The sequence below is a fragment of the Choristoneura fumiferana genome, chromosome 30, assembly GCF_025370935.1.
Source record: "Choristoneura fumiferana chromosome 30, NRCan_CFum_1, whole genome shotgun sequence".
Taxonomy (NCBI): domain Eukaryota; kingdom Metazoa; phylum Arthropoda; class Insecta; order Lepidoptera; family Tortricidae; genus Choristoneura; species Choristoneura fumiferana.
The window spans coordinates 6,480,287-6,500,729 of NC_133501.1; the positions used below are offsets into that span (position 1 = coordinate 6,480,287).

General features: G+C 41.6%; 2 protein-coding genes across 2 annotated transcripts in view; one reads left to right on the forward strand and one right to left on the reverse strand.

Annotated features, from left to right (window-relative positions):
- The window catches only part of Dcr-1 (Endoribonuclease Dcr-1), a 113,154-nt gene that overhangs the window by 17,533 nt on the left and 75,178 nt on the right, over nt 1-20,443 (forward strand). The gene's annotated exons all lie outside the window — the stretch shown is intronic.
- The window catches only part of LOC141444427 (endoribonuclease Dcr-1-like), a 32,247-nt gene that overhangs the window by 637 nt on the left and 11,167 nt on the right, over nt 1-20,443 (reverse strand). Inside the window, exons 10-24 of the mRNA XM_074109978.1 lie at nt 18,651-18,755; nt 17,539-17,671; nt 15,963-16,894; nt 14,581-14,740; nt 11,581-11,686; nt 10,428-10,525; nt 10,142-10,235; nt 9,440-9,584; nt 8,685-8,801; nt 6,337-6,446; nt 5,021-5,157; nt 3,702-3,839; nt 2,278-2,456; nt 1,833-2,003; nt 12-50 (exon numbers count right to left, since the gene is read on the reverse strand). Of these exons, the coding sequence (XP_073966079.1) occupies nt 12-50; nt 1,833-2,003; nt 2,278-2,456; nt 3,702-3,839; nt 5,021-5,157; nt 6,337-6,446; nt 8,685-8,801; nt 9,440-9,584; nt 10,142-10,235; nt 10,428-10,525; nt 11,581-11,686; nt 14,581-14,740; nt 15,963-16,894; nt 17,539-17,671; nt 18,651-18,755 (2,664 nt within the window). The remainder of the gene's footprint in view (nt 1-11; nt 51-1,832; nt 2,004-2,277; nt 2,457-3,701; nt 3,840-5,020; nt 5,158-6,336; nt 6,447-8,684; nt 8,802-9,439; nt 9,585-10,141; nt 10,236-10,427; nt 10,526-11,580; nt 11,687-14,580; nt 14,741-15,962; nt 16,895-17,538; nt 17,672-18,650; nt 18,756-20,443) is intronic.

The window sequence follows — 20,443 nt, forward strand, 5'->3', positions numbered from 1 at the left end:
TCGATGGCCACGCTCGACGGATCTCGTCGGCTATCAGAAGGGCATTGATCCTGGAATAATCAGAGTTTCTACAACATCAGGGCACTAATTCACCACGCTGATAGGTGCGACTACTATTTTTATAGAGAGCCATTTTGAAAATACGCGCATGTCAAAGTCAAAATATCTTTATTCAATTTAGGCTTACAAGCAGTTATGGATGTCAAAAAAAAATCTACCACCGTTCGGTAAACCTCTGTTGAGAAGAATCCGCAAGAAAATGTTTTTTTAAACAGATTTACAATATTATGTTAAGGGGATCCCATGGCCCAATGACCTTCGATCTGAATTCCTTAGTTTTCATATGTTTTTTGTAGCTTATTATATTAACAACAACGGCTTTAAGCAATATAGTATCCCATATTTACTTCAAAGTTCATTGTTTTCGAGATATTTGGCATCAAAGTTGAACAATTTTAGGCCAAAAAACTTGTTTTCTGGCCATAACTTTTGTGTTAATTAGTTTCAAATGAAAACCCTCGACCAGTTTTTAGAGACGTCAAAGACGAACCCAAATATGTAGATTTCGTATATGTTAGACCTTTCACGTCAATAGAGATACGAAATAAGTGTTTTTTTCAGACAATGTTTCCTGACACAGCTTTATGTATGTATGTACCATCATCATCGTGTCAACCGAAAGACGTCCACTGCTGGACATAGGCCTTCCCCAAGGCTCTCCACTCAGACCGGTCTTGTGCTTTCCGCATCCACCGCGATCCCGCGATCTTTACCAGGACGTCGCCTACCAACAGCTCGTCTCCCGGTCCGCGGACCGCGGATGTATGTATGTGAACTCTTTATTGCACATAAAAATAAAAGTACACAGAGAAGAGTAGAGAAGGCGAGCTTATCCCTAACAAAGGATCTCTAATCTCACGTCAAAACATACCGGCAACCTGGATCCATCCTTTTTCTTACATGAAACTGAACGTGATTGACGCCTCTCACCTGTTGTAAAGTGCAGATGAGACCAGTAACAGCCTATTCACTCTAGCCTTGAAGAGCCCTACTCTTTAACTAAGCAGTCTTTGCATCAACATCAACATCGAATCTGGTATCAAAAGTACCTGTAGAGCACACAGGCAGCGCCACCCTTTTGTCAACAAACATACCTGTAGAGCACAGGCAGCGCCACCCTTTTGTCAACAAACATACCTGTAGAGCACAGGCAGCGCCACCCTTTTGTCAACAAACATACCTGTAGAGCACAGGCAGCGCCACCCTTTTGTCAACAAACATAACTGTAGAGCACGCAGGGCAGCGCCACCCTTTGTCAACAAACATACCTGTAGAGCACACAGGCTGCGCCACCCTTTTGTCAACAAACATACCTGTAGAGCACGCAGGGCAGCGCCATCCTTTTGTCAACAAACATACCTGTAGAGCACGCAGGGCAGCGCCATCCTTTTGTCAACAAACATACCTGTAGAGCACGCAGGGCAGCGCCATCCTTTTGTCAACAAACATACCTGTAGAGCACGCAGGGCAGCGCCATCCTTTTGTCAACAAACATACCTGTAGAGCACGCAGGGCAGCGCCATCCTTTTGTCAACAAACATACCTGTAGAGCACGCAGGGCAGCGCCATCCTTTTGTCAACAAACATACCTGTAGAGCACGCAGGGCAGCGCCATCCTTTTGTCAACAAACATACCTGTAGAGCACGCAGGGCAGCGCCATCCTTTTGTCAACAAACATACCTGTAGAGCACGCAGGGCAGCGCCATCCTTTTGTCAACAAACATACCTGTAGAGCACACAGGCAGCGCCACCCTTTTGTCAACAAACATACCTGTAGAGCACGCAGGGCAGCGCGACGGTGGCGAACCAGAGCGGCGCCGCGAAGGGATGCACCGTGCAGAGCTCGGGCACCAGGATCTGTTTCTGGTCGAGCCGGTCGCGCTTGGCGCGCCGCGTGCGCTCCGACGACACCGGCAGAGCCACGCCCTTGCGGTTCACGTATCTACAACATTTAATTAAGGCTAGAAATCATCCGTAAAGAAAAGAGCGAGGAATGTGTTTTTTATGAACCAATAGAAACGCTTCATCTACCTCGTCTTGCTCTGCTTAGCTGTTTCCACCAGAGCGGTGCTTCGCGAGGATAGGTAAATGATAATGCTCGCAACACATCCTCGCACATTACTGGTGGAAACGCTGTATAAACGTGTGCTTTTCTTATTAACACAAGGTGGTAACATTCACCCCCCCCCCCCCCCGCCTAAAACCTTATCACCGACCTGGGCGTCAGCAGATTCAGCCTCGCGCTGGTATGGTCTACATCCAGCAGCGGCTGGTCGGGCTGCGTCAGAGTCACGCCGTACTTGGCGCTGTAGTACTCCCGGAAGCTGGCGTGCGTGGCCGAAGGGAACGCCGAGTCTGGGGTCAGGTTCCAGCATATCTCCGCCACCAGGAAGAACTGGGGATAAAAACGAATAGACATCATCAACGTCATCAGCATTCGTGGTCAAACTCAAGCCTATTTATTTATATTGAAAAAAAAAATTGTTCTAGCCTTTCAGTGCAAAAGTGTAAATACCAAGCGTTATACTCGTAGAGAAAATCGACATGTTTCTTGCGATGTAAGTTTTAAAGTACAGTCGAGTTCAAACTTGCGAGCAAAAATTTGATCAAATATATCTGAACACGACTCTATTGTTAACAGCGTAGAAGCGTGTTTAGATATTTATGATCAAATTTTTGCTCACACGTTTATGAACTCGACTGTACATAAAATTAGTTTGTTTCATTGACGACCAGAACCAAAAAGTTATTTTTGACTTAATAACTATCCTAACTAAATGTAGTAATAATGTAAGTAAAATGTAAGCAAAGGTCATCAGTATGGTTTTTTTATTTTATTTAAATAACATAGAAATATTATCAGGTTATATATTTATAATTACTTTACTCGATAACAGGTGTTTCCAGTATTTTACATATAAAAAGAGCAATATGGGTCCCAGCATGCTCCCTTGGGGCACGCCAATTTCTATTAATGAGTTATCAGATTTAATATTTAACATTTTATGAGTTTCATCATTCAAAGTGGACAACGAGGTACCCTCGAAAAACCCACTGTTTCAGATAGGATTAAAACCATTTGTTTAAAATATTTCTAACGCCATAGCGATTTAAGATGTTGATTAACACGATCAAACGCCTTTGATAAATCATCTTTGATATCAAAAACATAGTCCAACGTTTTAAATAGAGCATCAGAGTTTGACACTCCTACGAATACTAACTAGCGCTGGATCCACAATTAATAGTGACAGTTGACACTGTTTTTTTCTTTACGCCGAGAGTTTAGACGCTAGAATTGTCTAAAAATAAATTTTACTGATATTAAGCCCCCTCATTCTGAGAGGAGGCCTGTGCGTGTGCCCAGCAGTGGGACGTATATAGGCTGGGATGATGATAACTGATATTATAAATCTAATATGACTAATACTACGTCCTAAGAAGGGTGCGCAAGACCGACAGTTTTTGCTGATTTAGGACCGTTTCGTGACATGCATAAACTTTAATTTCTTTTTCTTATTTCGAAGGTTGTCACGAATAAATGATTTATTTCTTTCTACCACCTCTATCCCTTTAACATCGTCCAACCCCTTCGCAAGCTCGTCGAAGCCTGAAGGCACGTTTGCTAGGTAGTGTTCACCTGCGGCTGGTCCTGATTCCTGTACCAGGGCGTGACGACGGCCTCCCGGTACTTGTCCGCGTCGAACACGAACGTCTCCCCGGGCTTCAGCAGCGGATTCTCCATCTTCTTCACTTTCCGCTTCTCCGGATTGTCCGCCTGAGAAGAATTGTTGTAGAATATCGATAACTTTACATTATTGATTACATTTTTTTTTTTTATTATTTGTGTTTATTTTGTAATTCTATTTTTGTCATTTTTGTTTATTTAGTTAGGATTTATCTTTAGTTTATTAGGTAATGTGTATAATATAACATTATAAATTTTCTATTTAACTTTACATTTATTTATTACTTGGAGAACAAACAGAAGATAATACAATTATTCTCAGTAGCTATATCTAAAATTAACATGCGTGCACTTACTCCCAAGATCTCACTAAGACACATGACAATGTGTGATGTTATAAATGGTAATATTATAAATTCTAAAGTTTGTTTGTGTTAGGGTGTTGCTTAAAATTCAACTTTTATTAAAGTCTCACCCCGCCATTGGGTTCTACGACCCGATTAACTTCTAAAATTCAATATATAAAAAAAAACAAAAAAAAACCTAGCATGCGTTAATCGGGGTCGTTGAACCCCATGGCAGGGTGAGACAAGACAATAACTTTTATAAAAGTCGATTTTCAAGCAACACTAGTATGCGTGTGTTTTCTAATTTTTTCACCGAAAATATTTTTCCCGAAATCATTCACTTCTAACTGACGACCTATGAAATGTTTGTCACTGCTGGTTTCCGCAGGACGGAACCCTTCAACGGTTTCTAGCATCGGCTTGAAACTTGGTATAGACATATTTGGATGGCAATATATTGTACAGTCAAGTTACTATAAACTTGTGAGCAAATTTTTGATCAAAAATATCTGAACACGTTTCGATGCCGTTGACAATAGAGTCGTGTTCAGATATTTTTGATCAAATTTTTGCTCACAAGTTTATGAACTAGTCTGTACCTAAAAAAGAAAATAAAATAGTGTATTGTAAAAAGCCGTGGTGCCCGAGTGGTTTGACCTATCAAGCAGAGGATCCTGGGTTCAAACCCCGGCTCGCACCGCTGAATTTTTCGAAATTCATGTGCGAAATTACATTTGATATTTACCACGAGCTTTACGGTGCAGGAAAACATCGTGAGGAAACCTGCACAAACCTGCGAAGCAATTCAATGGTGTGTCTCAAGTTCCCAATCCGCATTGGGCCCGCGTGGGAACTACGGCCCAAGCCCTCTCATTCTGAGAGGAGGCCTGTGCCCAGCAGTGGGACGCTGGGATGATATTGTACCTTGTCGTCCTCCTCCTCCCTTTTCCACACCATGGGCCTCTCGACCTCCGAATTCTTCTTGTCCTCTGTGTACTGATAGATCTGCTCCAGGAACCGCCAGTCGATGTCTATGCGGGTGCTGCCGTCGGGGTTCGTTACTGACAAAACAATCGTACAGTCAGCGTCATAAAGTACGCAGCACACAAGATCACCAAACACTTGAAAACATACAAATAGTTATTTATGTGGCTGGTGCATAATGAGAGGCATGTGGTTTCATAATAAGATCACACGAGTGTTTTAATGCCTAATTATGTATAGCCGCATACATAACTTTATCTACATGCATATCATAAGTTTTCATAATATGTTCAGATATGGCCTGTATTTTGACTTTGACTTTGACTTTGACTTTGATTTTGACTTTGACTGACTTTGACTTGACTTTGACTTTGACTTTGACTGAATAATAATTATTATCTACATGCATATCATAAGTTTTCTACAATATGTACAGATATGCATTGTTAAAAAAAGTATTACCGATACTTTAATGTAAACATTAAGATGCCAGGTTTCTTAATAAAGGCCATTTGATAGTCGTTTCTGAACATATAATAGGGAAGTTATGATATGCATGTAGATAAAATAATAATAATAACAGGCGACCCCAGGGCTGGCACTTACCTCTCGCAAAGATTAGGAATAACAGTTCAGAGAGGTAATACATTTTATTTCAGTAGATGTACAAACAACCATAGAGACAATTTTACAGGCCAGAATTTGTTGAATACTGTAACGGTGGACACTTCGAACACCTACTAAAATAAATTAAAGTATGTGAAAACAATGCATTTTATTCATTTTAGACATAATGTTACTTGGACACATTTATTTCTTAAAACGTACACAATCGATACCTAATAGAAATAGTGTAAGTTTTTTTTTCAAAACAACCGGGTCCGATTCCCGAGCTGAGTACAGGTTTTTTTTTAAATGCATGAATGCAGTTTTTCTTGTTATTTAAATCGATGTCATGGTTCCTAAGAAGAAATTTTCGTATGTCGCATAGTTTCAGACTTTCCCATACTGACCGATATAAATGGGCCACCCTGTATACTGGAGCACGCAAGGGGACACCGCGACTCCGGCCAAAAAAAAACAGGCCGTTGTCCGTTGACACAACGGACGTCTACCAGCGGCCTTATAGTGTCACTGCTACACTTAGGGGCTGTTTCACCATCCATTGATTAGCGTTAACCGACGGTTTATTGTGATAACACTAATCAATGGATGGTGAAACAGCCCTTTACTGAGCCATCCAAAGGGACCGTTACCTTTGAGCGTGGGCACGACGTAGTAGTTATTCCTGGTGCAGCCTTCAGTCTGCAGCGTCATACCGCGCCGGCGCACGCGCAGCACTTCCGCGAACACAAACCGCATGAAACTGGAAGAACATCACCCATCAATATCTTTTTAGCTTCAGGCTGGATTCACGGCGTTGTACTGCACGATTTTTAGGGTTCCGTACCCAACGAGTAAAAACTCTTTTTACCAAGACTCCGCTGTCCGTCCGTCTGTCATTAGGCTGTATCTCATGAACCGTGATAGCTAGACAGCTGATTTTTTTACAGATTATGTATTTATGTTGCCGCTATAACAACAAATACTAAAAACAGAACAAAATAAATATTTAAGTGGGGCTCCCATACAACACACGTGATTTTTTGCCGTTTTTTGCTTGATATTAATAACGACAACAGGTAGACGCTTAAAATATACATAGAATATTTAGTTGTATATTCACTTTAAAAATAAATAAATGAACTAAAATAATTTCCTTGCTCACCCGCGACCTTATGCCCTGATCACACGTACCGAGTAGCATGGCGAGACAGCAAATTGGTACTCGGCCGAGAGAATAGGGTGGGCGAGTAGGTGTTTACACGCATTTTGATTTTCCTGGTGACAGTCTATGTGACAGTGGCCAATACGCGGTTGCGCGGCCGCTCGCTACGACGACGCTACTGACTGGCGAGTGGCGAGTGAACGAGTTCCATGCCCGCCGAGTGGCGAGCGAGTCGGCGCGGGGTATGCTGTGAGGAGTGCGGGGGTGGGCACTCGGCCTAGTAAACAAACCAGGGTCCGAGTGGCTCGCTCGCCATTTTGCTCGGCCGAGTACTAGGCCGAGTACTCGTCACATAGTACACACGAACCAAGCACTCGGCCGAGGACACTCTCTCGCCACTCTATTCGGTAGGTGGGATCAGGGCATTACGATAGCTAAGCTTATGCAAAATATGCGTGTTCGTGCAGTCCCTCCACCTCCACACTGTAAGAACATACTCAAATCACACAAACCCATCTATCACCATCACCACGCCACACTGACGTGTTTCGAGCTCATCTTCAGAGTGACACAACCGTACACCATGCTACCAGTTGTTAGACTAACGAACCACAACCACCGTTTTAATTTGTCACTGTAACTCCCCAAGTACCCACATATATTTTATGAAATAAAAAATAAATAAAAAAACAAAACAAAACTAACCACAAATAAAAAAAATTAAATATATGTGGGTACTTGGGGAGTTACAGTGACAAATTAAAACGGTGGTTGTGGTTATTAGTCTAACAACTGGTCACTGTGACGTCATACAGCGTATTTTGTTAAAAAATTGTAAAAATTAAATACTCATCCAAATTCAAAATCAATGAAAGTGGTATCTTAAAATATCCTATTCTTTCCAAAAATAAAATAAAAACTATAGGTTATTTTTTTTGGTGCATCCTAATTGCACGACCTTATTCCACCTGCTCCTTTCTTCCACAGGTCGACCAGAAGTAGGCGGGGTCTCCACCCTTACGTTGTCAGTATTCCCACAATCCGCACAAAGCGTTTTCGCTCTTCCTTCAGCAACCGCACAGCAAAAGAGTGGAATTCCCTGCGGCTGCGCTTTCAAGTGCAGGGTGAATGAGCATTTACTAGGCAAGCGTGCTCCATCGTAGGCCTCATCCTCGCTTTCCATCAGGCGTGATTGTGGCCAAACGCGAAAAACTATTTACCTATACTGCCTAAAAACGTACAGGACCCAGCCTTATATTTTTGTCTACCGCTGGGTAAAGGCTTGCCCTTCAGTATTTAAAAATCATCATCATCATCTTAGCCATAGGAAGCCCACTGTAGGACATAGGCCTCCCCCATGACCTCCAGTTGCCTCGGTTGGCATCTCCTCGCAATCGAAGTGAAAAACAGAGTGTAAAACTCAAGCATCAAACCCATTTCCCCCTCGACTTGTCTATCCACCCTCGCCGTACCGGCTAGTTTTATGGTCTCGTTGTACAATCTACTATTTATACCGATTATTACACACCCTGGGAGTTCGTATTACAAAAACCACAGATTGTATCGAGATTGCAAGACTGCTGCTATACAATGGGTTGTTTCATCAGGTTTTCAGCCACCACGTCGAAGCCCAAGGAGCTGATAGTGGAGTACAGCCCGCGGCGTCAGGTCTGCCAGGACTATGAGGATCTGGAGGCCTTCATGAGGACCACCGTCGCTGACGTGCTGGACTTCCTCGAGGAGCATAGGTGAGGACAAGACGAACGGGTTAACCACAAGTGTGTGCTCTTGGCCGGTTTGTTCCGGGGCACTCGGCACTCGGCACTCGGCACTCACCAGGTGACGAGGGTGGCGCGCCGCGGCGAGAGCCTGGTGTCGGCCGCCCGGCACGGTGACACTTGCACGCGGACCTCCCCCGACCGGGTGTACACGGGAAACGACGGTATTTGCAATCTGTTGCCGACAAAACATTATTAAGGGGCTGTTTCACCATCCATTGATTAGTGTTATCTGGCGGTTAGGTGTGATGCCGTCTCTATTTGTTTTGTTCGAATAGACGGAGACGGCATCACATTTAACCGACGGTTAACGCTAATCAATGGATGGTGAAACAGTCCCTTAGTTTTATACTTTTATCATACCGCTACGTGTGCTAAAAGCGAGCAGCTCAAACTTAAAACATTAAGGGGCTGTTTCACCATCCAATGATTAGTGTTAACTGATAGTTAAATGTGATGCCGTCTCTATTTGTTTTGTTCGAATAGACGGAGACGGATGGATCAATGGATGGTGAAACAGCCCCTTATTGACATAAAAAACACACTACAACACAACAAAAACACAATGAAAACATAAATAGAAGAAGAGAGAAAAATGAGAGACGCAGCTATCTCCCTCATGTACTTTCCGCCCTCTCCCCCCCCCCGGTAGTGTGTTCTATCTACCCCTCCTGGCCTGTCCCCGACCCCGTCAGGCCTGCTGCGCGTTCTGTCTCCCTCTCGCGCTGTCCCGCTCCCCCCTGTCCCCCTTCAAACTTCAAACTTGTTTATTTGCACAGAATACAGTCTACAAAGATGTTTGATTATAGGCACCTGTCGGGCGCGGGCTGCGCGCGCATGAGCACGCCGACGGCCTGCTGCGCGTGTTGCGGCGCGTGCAGCCGTCTCCCTCTCGTGTTGTACCGCTCTGGCAGGGCGCACCACAGAGTGCACGATATCGCGTACAGGACGTTCGTACCTACAACACACAAACACATTCAATACCCTCCAGACTCTTAACTTTTAGAACCAAGATGGCGTGTGATGACGAGGAGGGTGTCATTTTAAATTTATTTCGAAAGCACTGAGTGTGAATATGCCATTTTTGGCTCCAAGATGGCGGCTGACATTTTGACGTTTTTGACGTCTGAAATCATGGTGTCACTTTCGACTAATTTAACACTCCTAAGCACGAATTTGCCTTTTTTTTGCTTCAAAGATGACGTATACGTGACTTGTTTTTTAAGTCCGTATCTAAAGTATTTTTTAAAGTTCCACCAACAAAATGGAAACGAATTTTTATCGTATTGTATTGTATGAATATGTCGCTAAAATCGAACTTTCAAGTTGACAAACACGTCTATAGGCATTATTGTTTTATGACATGCAAACGATTATCAACTTTAGGGTGGTAGACCACATATTTGGCTGATGGTACAAAACCAACTATTTATTCAAGGATTTTATTGGGCCCCCACACAGAACTGCGATGCGAATCCGCAGTTCTGTGTGGGAGCTGGGAGCCCATTGACTCACTCGTTGTTTTGTCCGCTGTCCCGTCTGCCTCGGCTTGTATTTGCTCGTCGGTGGTGTCGACGATGGGTTCGCAATCGGTAAAAGCACGCGCTGTCTGCAAATCAAGTAGAAAAGGTTATTCTATGAGTCGATAAGAGTGCGGGAGGAACACTACAGAAATCTATATTGACGACATTATCATATCAACATTTCGAAAGTAACATTGAGGGCTCTACACGCTACATCGTTATAATTATTTAGGACACTGGCCAACAGTCCACAATAATGGAGCCCGTTTATTTGGTACCCTTTTGTAGTAGTACTGGCGCCGCTTCGTGGTGCCGGGGCGTGCGTCCGCGGCGCCCCCGGCGCCCTCGAGCTCCGCCGCCTTGAAGTTCTCCTTGCCTGGCGACAAGAGACAACATTGGGACCTTTCGAATTTTGCACTAGCACAGGGTCTGAGTCAATCCTGTAGAGGAACCCCGAGCATAGCTCTCTCCATAACTCTAGCAACTCCAAGGGTCGGTGTCACCACTCATGGATAATTAGAGTAAAAGATAACAACAAAGAGTACAATAAAGAGTATAAACAAACAAACAATATTATTAATAAAAGGAAGATATTTTCCACATTAAACTTTGGTGCCGATGACAAACGTATGACGTCAAGCTAGATACAGTGTTTTTATCCAGACCTCTTCAGTTTACTGATATAATCAATGCCAGATAGAACGCAGTCGATTTTCATGGATGGTTTTGGGATTCGGAATTGCCAGAAGTTTTAAGCAAAGAACTATTTTGAAAATCATTGCCATCAAAAAAAATATTTACATGAAGAAAGATTTTGACCTTCAAAAATATTTTGCTCCAAGGGCGGTTATGAGGATTATGACCGGTACAACGCCAATTTGTAACTGGCGGGCGATTCGAGTTATATTGCCCCGAGTGTACACGTGAAATTTATTTATGTAAATAAGAACGAATCTTTTTTGTTACAATTAGATTACTCAGTAGAATATTTTATAAAAAATTCTAATACAAGCATTTTTTCTGACTGTACTTTTTGCCCCTGGCTACCAAAGTATTCGTCAAGACGAATCAATTAGCCCCTAGCATCTGCCAGCTGTCACTTCGCCCACCTAGCATCACCTAGCAACCAAAAAACTATACTAAACTCAAGAAGAAATTCGTTGAAAATTGAAAATATAAAAAAACTTCTAGTTATTTATTACAATAATAAAGAAAATTCAGAATAAATAACAAAACTTAGTACCTACTCGTTTTGTACATAATGCATTATCATTTTAGTTTAATTATAATTAATAAAGTTTAATTTTCTTTTAACATTTCTTTCTAAGGTGTATCTACATTAATATCTACACTTGACATAAGTGACGTCAAAATGGCTCACCCCCGCCGAGCTATGGTGATCTATGTACGACCCGTAGCCAGTCCACTCACCGATGGGCATCAGCTGGTCATCCAGCTCCCCGCAGCGATGCAGCACTCTGCACGCCTGGAGAGCGGCCACGCGCCGCGCCAGCGCCCGGGTCGGCATCGGGTGACCCTGCCAGGTGCCAGAGGATCAGCTCTAACTTCTGGGTCCACATTTGTATCATTTTGCCGATCACAATCACGCGTATCCTAAGTATGGACTTACTTTCAAACTCTAAATTCTATGTTTATTCTTACACTGTCCAGGCCACTCGGTTGTGGAACTCCCTACCGATAGACCTGAGGCGCGCAAAGTCCTTGCCTATCTTTAAGTCTATCCTTAGAGAGCACTATCTGTCATCTTGCGTATGAATGTTATAGTTAGCTTATCTACAGTGGTGGCCATGTAATTAAGAACGATTTGAAGTTCCAGATTATTTTTAACTAAATCATGTCATGTGTAGTCGTGGGTCCTTCTTAGAAGTAACTAGTTACGTTATGAAATAGCCACATGAATAGAGCAAACGGGATTTAGAATAAAGAATAAAATTACTGTAATTTTTTTACAAATTTTGTTTTTATTCTCTTTAGTAACAAATTCAAATAGTAATGAAGCTGGACAAATAATTAAGAACGATTTATTTAACTGTTCGAAAGTTTTTTTATTTGAAACTTAGATTAACTAAATCACACTAACATGAAGTTTGTACAGAAAAAAAAAGCAATGTAATACATTTTAACTAAAATTAATAGTTAGTAGCATGTCCACGGCTTTTTATTACTGCCTTACACCGGCGAGGCATTGAATCTATAAATTTTTGACATTTCGCAAGAGAGATAGAGTTCCATTCTTCTAAGAATACGTCATACAGTTCTCTTAAATTGCCACACTGTCGATTTGAAACTTTTTTCTTGACTTCGCACCAAAGATGCTCTATTGGGTTAAGATCGGGGCTGTTGGCTGGCCAATCTAAGACAGAAACTGATTGCGATGTGAGGAATTCCTTAACGGTACGTGCAGTATGCTTGGGATCATTGTCGTGCTGGAATGTCCAAATAACCGGAAGCACGCCTTCAGCATATGGTAACATTGTTTCTTCCAGTATGTTTTTGTATTGAAATTGATCCATGTTTCGTTCTATCAGCCTAACAGGTCCAACACCATGTCCAGAAAACATCCCCAAATTTTTACATTTCCCCCGTCATGCTTTAAAGTTACTTTTGTGTACTTTGGGTCGAATGCTTTATTTGGAGGCCGTTTTACATATCGTTTGCCATCAGAACATACCCTATTTATTTTTGTCTCGTCAGAAAAAATAACGTTTTTCCACTGTCTGACTGTCCAGTTTTCATATCTTCTTGCAAATGCAAGCCGGGCTTGCCTATGACACCGTTTCAACATAGGCACCTTCCTTGCTATCCTTCCGTGCAACTTTTCTTCTACCAAACGCATTCGAATACTGCGTGCCAAGATTGCTGAAGGGTTGTTTTCGCCAAAATATTCTTTTCTCAACTCATTAGACCCTTTAAAAGAATTTTGTTTTGCCAAACGAACGATATTTCGATCATCTCGACGAGATGACTTTCTTTGTCTAGGTACACGCGGAACATTTGAAGTAGTTTGATACGTAGCAAAATGCTTTATGGCGTGGAAAACCATAGTTTTTGAACATTGCAGATGATCGGCTATGTGTTTATACGACCAATTCTTGTCGCGAAGTTTTAGTATTACTTTTCTTGTAGATTTATCACAACTTTTATTTTTCCCCGTTGTTTTTATATGAAGCAATCGCCTTAAAGACTTTTACGGCACTAAATGGCGCCAAAATTATTCAAATAATAACCTAAAACCACAAAGCGGCGGTCCGTTCTCTATTTAAATTTGAATAAAAAATAAACTATTCAGCGTTCTTAATTATATGACCAGCCAGTAAGTAGTAATACTAGGTTTAGATGTAATATATAAAGTTTATCTATTTATTTTTTAGCCAATTATATGTATAAATGAATTTACCGCTAGTAAGAAAAAGTTTTACGATACCGAGAGAATTACAAAAATATACATGCAGTTAGTAACACTTGTCAGTTTGAAAAAATCTTCTCTATAAAAAATCGTTCTTAATTGTATGACCACAACTGTATATATTGTTATGGTATCTATATCTACCTATCTATCTGTTTAGATTTGTTGTGTATGTGTATTGTATGTGTTAGTTTTATGTATTCTTGATACTGCTCTAATCTACTGTAAATTGCAACACCTGCAAAAATGTATTCCTTATTTCTGTCCATTGTAAAGGTTATCGAAAATACAAACTGAGACATGGATGCACAGAAAAACCAGAGAGAGACCAGCGCTGGGAATCGAACCCAGGTCCTCAGCATTCCGTGCTGCGTGCTCCTACATGAACGCTGGACAGGGCTGTACTTTTTCTGGCTTTTCTGTGCATCCATGTCTCAGTTTGTATTTTCGATAAACCGCAGTGGAACAGCCAGAAGAGACTCCATATAGAAAATACAAACTGAAACATAGATGCACAGCAGAAAAACCAGAAAAAGAGACCAGCGCTGTTTAAACAAATAGTACATTGTGTCTTAAGGGCGGTAAATAAGGAATTACGAACGAGAGTCTATTAGAAGCCCGAAGTCGAAGACTGAGGGCTTTAATGAGTCGATGTACGTAGTTCTAGTACCGCCCGTGCGACATACAATGTTTTTCATCACATTTGCGAGTAAAATTGTATATTTGTAAAAGAAAAACTCCACCCTCTCCCCCCCCCCGCAGCATATGCATGGCGTGCGTGTCCAAACTCATTTACCGACCTTGGGCTTCATGACATGAATATTAGTACGGGCAATGACTCATTTACCGACCACGGGTTTCATGACAAGCACATTAAGGTCGAGGGTTTTATTTGGGGGGTTGCAACCAAAGCAGCCTGCATGTTACGACACTTTACGAGTGTGATGAAAAAATACAAAAAGACTCCAAAAACCAATCCTAAGAAGAGACCTCCCTCCACTCACCACGATGTTGTACTTGACGGGACAGTTCAGCGGTAGCCGCAGCGAGCAGGTCCAGGCGTCGGCCCAGCCGGCCGGGCCGTCAGCCGGCACCCGGACGCGCTCCGTGCGCCACGACGGTGCCAGCCGCGTGAACGTGTCCGACGGGAGCTTGCCGCAGTACCTGACAGATATGAACAAATAGTACATTGTGCGTTAAGGGGCGTAAGAAGGGGATTACTAACGAGAGTATTAGGAATAGAAAATGCCCTGACAGCTCCCATCAAAAATTGTAGATAACAGAAGGATAGTTGATGGGGAGGAGGGTGAACTTGGGAGAACAACAAAGGTAACTGTTTGACTATATTCGTATTAAAATTAATTAAAGCATAAATCACAGAACTCAATATCTGTGGTAGACGGGAGAGACGATGAGAGAAACGGCTGCCACTAAAGTTTCCGGCGGCCGTTGGTGGCCTTTTATCATCTTTTAAAACGAGAGTATTACAAGCCGGAGGTGGAAGGCTTTTAATGACACGTGATACACACAATGATTTCCATCACATTGCGTGGGCAAAAATGCAAAAATAGTATATTGTGCATTAAGGGGCGTAAGAAGGGGATTGCTGGATTGCTAAAGAGAGTCTGTTAGAATGACTCGAGTTTGTAATCCCCTTACGGCTCGTGATACACACAATGATTTTCATCACATTGTGAGGAAAAAAAAATATTTTGTGCCCAAACACTTCACAGCTCGGCAAAAGAAAGACGCTAAGAAAACAACTGAATAAAATAATGGCTATATACCCGCTAATACAGGGGGGGGGCTACAACAAAATTCGAAAATCAAAGTTCGTATCGTACCGTCCCTCTCACTCTCGTATTAAATAATATTTGCGTAACCAACAAATTCCACACAAAAAATGGCCATACTTTAAAACAATTACTGGCACGTGAGGTATCCCATCTTAGGCCTCTAGGTTGGCAACGCGTCTGCAATACCCCTGGTGTTGCAGATGTTTATGGGCGGTGGTGATCTCTTACCATCAGGAGACCCATTTGCTCGTTTGCCATCCAGTCAAATAAAAAAAAAAAAAAAAAAAAAAACGACTTTTGGTTCATGAATCATTTTCGAGGTTGCCAATAGTCGTGCTTGTTTTCATTTTATCTTTATTTATTGTGGAACTTTGATCAAAAGATAATGAAAGACGTGCTTATTGCTTGGTTGAAATTCAGAAACAAAGCAGGGATTGGTTTGCGCGCGTGATGCAATGTCAAATGACGCGCAGAACACGCTTTTTAAGCCCCGCCTACTAGGACACGTAAGGACAATTTTCTAAAGCAGTTCCAATTCCTGACTGATTATTTATTCGTTGTATAGTAACTATAGTAATAAAAGAACTCACCTATTTATTAAAGCTATCGCCGACCCCAGATCCACACTGGCGAAATCCTCTTTCTTGACACTACAGTCATTGGTGTCAATCTTGTCACCGCCGTCAACACAACACTCAGTCTGCACACTAGTCCTCTTTTTATTACATTTATTACACACTAGATTCAACTCACTGTCTGAAATTTCACGATTTGATTTAACTTCACTAACCTTGTTACCTACTTCTTCATTTAATTTAGTTTCTTTGGCATTTTCTATGATTTTATCTTCAAATTTATTGAAATCACTGAGCGTTTCTATCACATCATGCGTTTTATTATAATCTGACTTTGATTTACTTTCATCACTGCAATCAATTTTGATATCAGTGCTTATTACATCTCGATTAACTTCATCACAAGCTTTTTCTGCACATTTATCATTATTTTCCTTATCATCACTGTTTTTTTCACGCACATCATTAATTTTAACATCATCAAATTTTTCTAACAGATCCTCATATTTACTAGTATTACTAATACTATTGCTAACACTATTTTCACATATATCTTCATCTCTTATTTCCTTAGCCTCGTCAAGTTTCTTATTTTCACTATAACAGTTACTGGATGAATTTTCAGTGTCTTCATCATTGGTTTCTTTAACAAAATCAACCATTTTACTCCTTCGTTCTTCTACCTTCTCAATATCATCAACTTCTTTGGTTTCTTTAAGATTATCAGCGTTAACGCTTCTATTTTCCATTCCATCATCAATTTTCTCATTAATATCACTACTGTCATCTTCCATTTCTTTATCGTGCAAGCTATCCTCTTCGCTCTTTTCCCCGAGGGTGACAGCGGGCGTGTACGGTTGTATAAGAGTGGTGAGAGAGTCTGCATGATCCTCTTCCTGCTGTGGTGGTTCATCTTGAATCCCGCAGCCGCATTTTCTGCTTATAATCTGCAAGAACAAAGATAAATTTATTAAAATCATTATTAGTAGTATTGATGCATCTCGTTACTCAAACCGGGGTATAAAGCCAATATTGCTCGCAACTGTATCTGCGAACTATTCGTCTATCCCGTTTGAACTATCAAGCCTCCGTAATAGCGAATATTACTGAAATTTTCTCCCGTCAGAGAGCAGCACTAGCACAAAACCGTAAAGAGTTTTTTGAGTATCTTAAATGCTATAATATCATATTATTGCAATTACATTTTCTTAAATATAGCTCTATCGTTACTATCGATGTAAATATCATTTATTTTGTCAACGCAATTGGACACGCTAGATGGCGCTGTTGTTTGTATGTTATCATAACTTTAATGTAGTGTTTTTCGGACAGGACAACGTCTGCCGGGTCCGCTAGTTACTACTAATAAATATATCATGATTTCTATAGGTACTAATACTCTTTGAGCATGATCTGTCATGGCGACAAAATATAAAGAGAACTGAAGTTGTCATGGCGATTTGCGCTAGTGTCCGCCCCCTGCGCAGAGCTTTGCCTTATATGCGTTATTCTTAGTGATCTCCAGGGAGCCGGAGAAGTACAGCCAGGTTTTTCACAAGCCGCACTGTAAGTATGGGGGGGGGTCAATGACCTGGTCCAGCTCGTTGTAGATGGCCAGGTGTCGCAGCAGCGCGGGCGTGGTGACGTCACCGGCGGGGCACAGCACCGCGCACACGGAGCGCGGCGCGCGCGCACGCCCGCGGCACAGCCCGTGGGACCGGTACCTGGACAGTTGGACACAAACAATTCTATAACAGTGTTTCCCAAGGTTCACTGACTTTCAATTTCGCGACTGTTTAATATTTCTGAAACTGTTAATATTTCAGGATTATTCTAAAACTAACCTAACCTAACTTACAAAGACTCCAAAAAACCAATCATAATTTGTTTGCTTAGTAGCGACATCTCTTGTCTCGGTGAGCGGTTAGTTCCGAAAGAACATCTCTCGATGAGAGCGGAACATAGATGGCGCTAGTGCTGCTGCATAAGTAGCGTAGTAGAAATAGGCAACCTGATATATGTATGCATACGAAAAATTCATGTCTAGATTCCTGTCCAGCGGTAGTGTAGGGGTTATAGCACGCAGCACGGATTGCTGGTCTCTTTTTCTGGTTTTTCTGTGCATCCATGTCTCAGTTTGTATTTACGATTTTTCGCTAACTCAAAGAGTTCTACGCGATAGCTCTGAAATAAATCCTGAAGTGTTTACAGTTTTACCCCTTATTCATAAAACTTAACAAGCCTATATTAACTAACAAATGCTTTGTCCCTTTCTAACATATACAAATGTCGAAGTGACAGATAAGGACAAACGAATTTTAGCGGCATTTTAACCAAAATAATTGTAACCGTCTTTGTTGTCTGTGCGCCGTCCATAACATTATGTTATTTGTTTTAGGTTCCCGTCTGATCCTCCCCCAAAGTCAAAATTTTCATAAACCGAACAGCCTCCTCATGTGTGTAATGTCTCTACGTCGACATTGGCAAAATACGTCTTGCTAGAATAAAACGGCAAGAGTGGAAGCCATAAAAAAAAAAAAAAAAAACTAAAATAGGTTTGATTGTCGTTTATGAATAATGGTTAGAGTTTGCGAAATGAACGGATTGTCGCTGGGTTAAAATAAATTAAATTTCAACAAAAACGTATTTCATAATAATACTATATTATTTGTTGTATGAGATTCACAAACGAGATGCACTCACGAGGGAGGCAGGTCCCAGCGCAGCACGAGGTTGCAGCGCGGCAGGTCAATGCCCTCCTCCAGGGCGGGCGTGGCCAGCAGCAGGTTGCAGTCGTGCATACGGAACCTGCCACACGTAACACCATCATCATCATCATCGTCAATGAGGGCTATCGCGTATGAATTCGCCGCTAGAGGCGCTAGTGTAGCGTGAGGTCTCCGAAATGTCAAATTTCATAGTTTTTGGGTGAGCTACACGGGTTTATTTTTAATTAGAATAACTTTGTGAATATTTTGCATTGCCTGAAATTAATTATGGCAATTATGCGTTACGGGGCAATGAATGTCTGTGTTTTGGGACAGTTTTGTCTATTGGAAACTTTTGTCCTCCCTTTTTTCCGAACATAAAGGGACTACGCAACACTGTGGTCGCTCGATATTTTATGGTACCTACTTACGGTTTTAAGGTGTAGGTATGATTTTATTCTAAACTTTGTTTCCACGCCCGTAATAACAGACTTTGAAAGACACACCAAAAAACCTCACGCAACAGTGGCGCCATCTAGAAAATATAATCGCAGGTGGTAGGACCTTGTGCAAGGTCCGCCCGGATTCCTACCACCATCTTGCTCGCTAACCCTGCCGTGAAGCAGCAGTGCTTGCACTGTTGCGTTTCGGCGTGGAGAGTAAGACAGCCGGTGAAATTACTGGCACTTGAGGTATCCCATCTTAGGCCTCTAGGTTGGCAACGCATCTGCAATACCCCTGGTGTCGCAGATGTTTATGGGCGGTGATCTCTTACCATCAGGAGACCCAATGCTCGTTTTCCATCCAGTCGGATAAAAAAATAAATCTTTTGATACATTATGTTTTAAAATTATTTATTGTACTAGCATGTGCTCTGAAGCGATAAGGACGGCAACTGCCTACCTTAGCAAATCTCTAAATACCTGTGTTTTCTGTACTGCTTATGGTGTTGGTGTGCAATAAATAGTTATTGTATTGATGCGGTGTTGTGTAGCTTTACCAGAATCCTAACAAAAACACAATAGAACGAAACAAACGAACGATGCGAATAAACGTTTTCTATTTCTATATCTATAGAAGTAGGAGCTCCGCGTTAACGGAGCTCCGTCGACACTGAGGGGCTACTACGAAACACGCAAATGGAGGTTCGTATCGCATTATCGCAGCCCTCTTGTTTTGAGAGGAGGCCTGTGCCCAGCAGTGGGACTTTTATAGGCTGGGATGATGATGATGATCGCACCATCCCTTTCCCTCCCGTATTAAATGACATAAGAATCAGACGGTAACGTACGAAGTTCGAGTTTTGCACTTCGTGGTATAAGGGTCTGTTTCTGTGTCCGATGAAAATTGAAAAAAAAAACGCGATTGTAAAAATAAGCTTCATTAAAAAACCATAGTGGGTTAAAAATGGGAATAAAGCGAATGGAAATTTTGCTAATGCAACAGACGTGATTTTTCTTTCCGATTTTTTGCCAATGTCTAATTTTGTATAAATAATGGTGTGGTGTCGGGTTAGAATTGACAAGATTTCATTTTTTTAACATCTGTTAATTACTACAGGAATCGAAAGAGTTTTGCCTCCTGAACATGTGAAAATATTTATTATAATTGATTTCTCCATATTAAAAAAATACAAAAAATTTAAAAAATATGTCTGAATTTGCCAACACTACAACAGAATAGATATGTTTCCTTTGCCTTTATCACCAGAAAAAGGAGCTGTCATAATTTTGATATTGTCTCTATGCAACGTCTACGTCAGATTTACGTGATCTTTTTTTTAAGAGA